We start from the raw sequence: 4356 nt of genomic DNA, 5'->3' as shown, positions 1-4356 counted from the left end.
AAAAAAGGTGTTTACTACGTAATGCATAGTAATTGATAAAAAAAAAAAAATACTTATAAGCGTTTGTTGAATTTCGTACATTACCTTAACTTTTAAAACAGACAACGTCACTCACACTAAACATTCTTTGAAAAAAAAAAAAAGATTATCATACATTTCACCCAATTAATTAGAGTTTTAGTTTAAGTCTCTTTTTTTTTTTTTGAAAGATTTAGTTTAAGTCTCTTGATTCCGAAATGAATTCTCATGAGCATATCTTTGAGTCATACGGGATGGAAATGATGATGCAACGGATTCCAGATTTTTACTCAACTACGAACCATACCTCAATTATATAATAATATGTTCAAAATCAAGATGCATGCTTTTGAATATATCACCTGAGAATCAAGTTGAAGAGAACAAGGAAATTTCTTACTTAAAAAACAAGCATACATGCGTACCTTACTAACTGAATTTTTCTGAAGCTAATTCCAAATTCCACATGCTTATTTCTTGATGTTACATAACATGGGAGCAACAAGAAACCATAATAATGTTCACAAACAACCCGTAATACGAAATTTAAACAGTGCAAGAATATTTTTATTGAGTCCACACAAGACTCTAGGTATCAATTGCAAAATGAGTAAGGTTAATCACATCCTCAGGTCTAGAAGGTGGATGGGTCACATTCATTATTCTCAGTTGCTGATACTCCTTATATAGAAATCCTTTATAATTGGGTGGCTCCCCAATCTCTTTTGTGAACTGTGGCAATGGTTCAACCCACTTGTCTCCAGTTACGTTACGGAAGAACCCATAAGAGTATCGGCTTCGTCCTCCTGTTCTCACAACTCGATGAGTTGCACTCTTGAACTTTTTGTTACTTAACACCTTCAAAATAATCAACAAAACCAGTCAATTCCAAAGACGTAGATATCACGAGCTGATCAAAGATGATAGGTAATCAATAGAATCATTTTAACCCAAAAATTTAAATTGTTAGGTACGATGCATTTAATTATCATTTTATATTATATTATATTTTAATACACTTCTTGTGCCAAAAATATTATAGGATTGAAGTGTGGACAATTTATTGGTCTACCACATCAAAAACTTTTTTTTTCTATGTAAATAAATAATTTAATTCAAAAATTTAAACAGTTAAGTAAAAATACATTTATTATTTTCTATTATATATTACAACTTAATAAAACTCAGCTGCTATCGTATATCATGTTTCTAATTTCTTTGTTACTAATCAAACACACAATAACAGCTAAACCTTATGTCAATAGGTTGGCGATTATATGAATCAAACAGTCATTGTACTTTATAGTCACATTAATCCTCAATTCATTTCGTAAAGGTTTAACAAAATTTCAAATTGACAAAGACAGTACACAATCCTCTTCTTACATAGACGGACTTGGAGCGTCTACACAAATATTGGGAGCAAACCTGAGTTACTAATAAAACATGGAAAGTAAAACGATAAAATTTTGATGGATCAGTACTAGGCGTTCTAAACCAAAGGTCTTTGACACACATTATAATGCATGACACACACATACGAGTACTATGCAATATTTAAATACAATATTGTTTTTGGAAGATCGGATACGGACATGGAAAGAAAAAAGAAAAATAAATTTATCCACCCATGACGACCACCCTTATGTGGAGCATATCTTCAATGTCAAGGGAATATGTACTCAATACCTTACGGCGGACAGGCAACTCAATTGATAAGCTATTACACCAATTTTCTCTATAACATGGCATGGGCCATAGAATTGAGAACTCAATATCTCATTTTCCTTCCTAGCATGTGATCTTAGTCTGTAAGGTAAGATTTTGATGTAAACTCATTGTCTCACTTGAAAATTCACATGCCTTCTATGCTTATTTGCTCGAGTTCGCATTTTATTCAAAGCTTGCAACAAGTTAGACTATAAATTATCTAACATAGTGTCAAAATCTGCTATCATGGGGTTAACTTCTTCCAATGTTGAAGGAATTGCAAAATACTTGAACAAAAGAGATTTATAATTCAATTGGAACTAACAGCCCACGCGGCCCATATGCTTTTTATTATTTCTAATATATATTTGGGTAATTAGAGTGTTTACTTTTTTCTTTTTTTTTTGGATAAACCACATGCATCTTCAACATGAGACAATTTTGTTCGGAGCAGGTCAGGATTAAAGCTTTAAATTCCTCTCAAAGATGGTATTAGGGAGGATCAAACACATGCTCTCACCCTTATCTGTTCAGCTCACATACGTCAACTGAGTTATCATTATTTGGTAATTAAGGTGTTTACTAACACCTTACTTGAGGGCAACCAAATTCCATGCCACTCAGACCAATAAAATCTAATATTCAAGCATCATTTCAGTAAAAGCATGTGATTACCTGAATACAATCGCCAACATTGACCACAATGGTGCCCTCTACAGGAACAATAGGGATCCACTCTCCATTCTTAAGGACTTGTAGGCCTCCAACTTCATCCTGGAAAACAAAGGAAATGCAAGTGGAATCTTCATGTTCTGTGATTCCAATATTCTCATTTTTAGAAGCTGGGAAATAACGGAAGACCACCAGGACATCCCCACTCCTATCATGATTGAATTCATTGAGGAAATTGTGAGGGAGGCCCAAACACTCATTTATAATGTTCTCCACAAGCACACCTGTCTTGCTCAATTGCGCAAACATTTCTTCAAGCACTTCCCTATCACATTTGCCATATATTTAATACATTTAAATATAATCAATGACAATTCTAGAATATTTAACGAGTGACTAATGTATGCGAAAAAAATATTAATATTTAAAGATAAATTTTGTACACGACTTTAATTTTGAATTATTTAAATGTTATTTTTTGTAATTGAAGTATAATATCAACTAATACCCTTTTCAAATCAAAATTCCGATGAAGATTTGAACATGAAAACTTATGATATATTCACAAAAAAGAGTTGATATCTTGAGAATTGACTCAATTCATCAATTTCGTTATTTTTTAATGATTCCATGCACACAGCCGATACGATAATAATAATAATAATAATAATAATAATAATAATAATAATAATAATAATAATAATAATAATCAGAATAAGAATAATAATAATAATAAAATCAGTTTGACTTGTCATTATGTGTTGGTTGAGATTTAGTATAACATAGGGACAATTGATCATGAATAAAAGAGATTGAATTTACTTGAACTCGGGAGGGTTTTCAGGATAGACATTGAGGCATGATGCTGGAGGACAAACCACCAAGTACTCTTTTCTTTCTGCTAAGTGCATAGGCTCCCTATTGTAGCCAGCGGGAAGAGGTGGTGCATTAGAGGAAGGACTACTCTTACTCTTTTCTTCATGTGGGTAATCGAAAAATGTCTTGGATAGCTCTATGGATCTCTTCATCAAATCTATGGAAACCCCATGATTCACAATTTGGAAGAAACCATATTCAGAACAGGCTTGGGTGATTATGTCCATGGCTTTCTTTTTCCCATCCTCATCTTCTTTTAGGAAAGGAGTGAGGTCTATTGTGGGAATACATGGCTCAACCATCTCTTAGCTTGCTTATCCAATCTCCTCCCAAATGTAACCTCTATATATACACATTATTATTTAGTAGCCAATCCATATATATAACTTCAATTTGAAATATCATAATCGTATGCCATCCAATTAGGACAACTTATGGCTCTTTTTTCTTTTTCTTTTTTTTTTTAAATCTCTCGAGTTTGTTTTTAGCAGAAGTTACTCACCAATGCGAATATTCTTTTTTTTTATTTTTTTTGGGTATCCTTGCGAATATTCTTTTCCAGCTTGGTCATTAATGTTTTACATAATTAGTAAAATGGTTAACGATTATTAATGCATCCAAATTAAAAATCAGATGCTATGTGCAGGTTCCACTGTTGAACGTGAAAAGGTTATCAGATCAGCAATGCATATTTTAAAAAGCATATACGTACTGTCATGATTAAATTAAAATACTGATAATTGCCAGCGATCGTTCACGTTATACTGATAATTGTCGATATGTTAGTGCTGTTTGAGACCTAAATTTTGTTGTAAGATTTCATTCATGCCTTTACAGTAACCAAATCAAGTCATCTTTCCTGCGGCTATATCATCTTTTCTTCTCCAGCCGAATCTTGTTTCTTCCGACAATGTTTTCCTCTTCTTCGTTGATTTATTATTTTATATTAATTTTCTTTTATAGCTTGTATTTGGCCAATTTTATTTTATTCTCACTTATATTTGTGGTGTTATTCAAGTCCGATTTGGTTTGTATTTGATTTAATTTTTCCATTGTTTAGCTTTATTTTGGCCTCCCATT

The 4356-nt window shown here is 32.3% G+C and overlaps 1 protein-coding gene across 1 annotated transcript; it reads right to left on the bottom strand.

Annotated features, from left to right (window-relative positions):
- Positions 1-606: 606 nt before the first annotated feature.
- On the bottom strand, positions 607-3578 carry LOC133304838 (flavonol synthase/flavanone 3-hydroxylase-like). Its single transcript, XM_061504901.1, has 3 exons — positions 3223-3578; positions 2404-2725; positions 607-876 (listed from the first exon to the last, which is right to left on the bottom strand). Exons 1-3 carry the CDS (start codon positions 3576-3578, stop codon positions 607-609), a joined length of 948 nt encoding a protein of 315 aa, XP_061360885.1.
- Between the last annotated feature and the right edge of the window lie 778 nt (positions 3579-4356).

This window comes from Gastrolobium bilobum, unplaced genomic scaffold, assembly GCF_033153095.1.
Source record: "Gastrolobium bilobum isolate Gb01-03AN ecotype WA unplaced genomic scaffold, APGP_CSIRO_Gbil_v1 utg123723, whole genome shotgun sequence".
In the NCBI taxonomy this organism is placed as follows: domain Eukaryota; kingdom Viridiplantae; phylum Streptophyta; class Magnoliopsida; order Fabales; family Fabaceae; genus Gastrolobium; species Gastrolobium bilobum.
This window is presented reverse-complemented; position numbering and strand designations above follow the sequence as displayed.

Coding starts and splice junctions, on each gene's coding strand:
- LOC133304838 (XM_061504901.1), bottom strand. CDS start 3,578: ATGGTTGAGCCATGTATTCCCACAATAGACCTCACTCCTTTCCTAAAA. Junction 2,726..3,222: donor GAAAACCCTCCCGAGTTCAA/GTAAATTCAATC, acceptor CAAATGTGATAG/GGAAGTGCTTGAAGAAATGT. Junction 877..2,403: donor ATGTTGGCGATTGTATTCAG/GTAATCACATGC, acceptor ATTATTTTGAAG/GTGTTAAGTAACAAAAAGTT.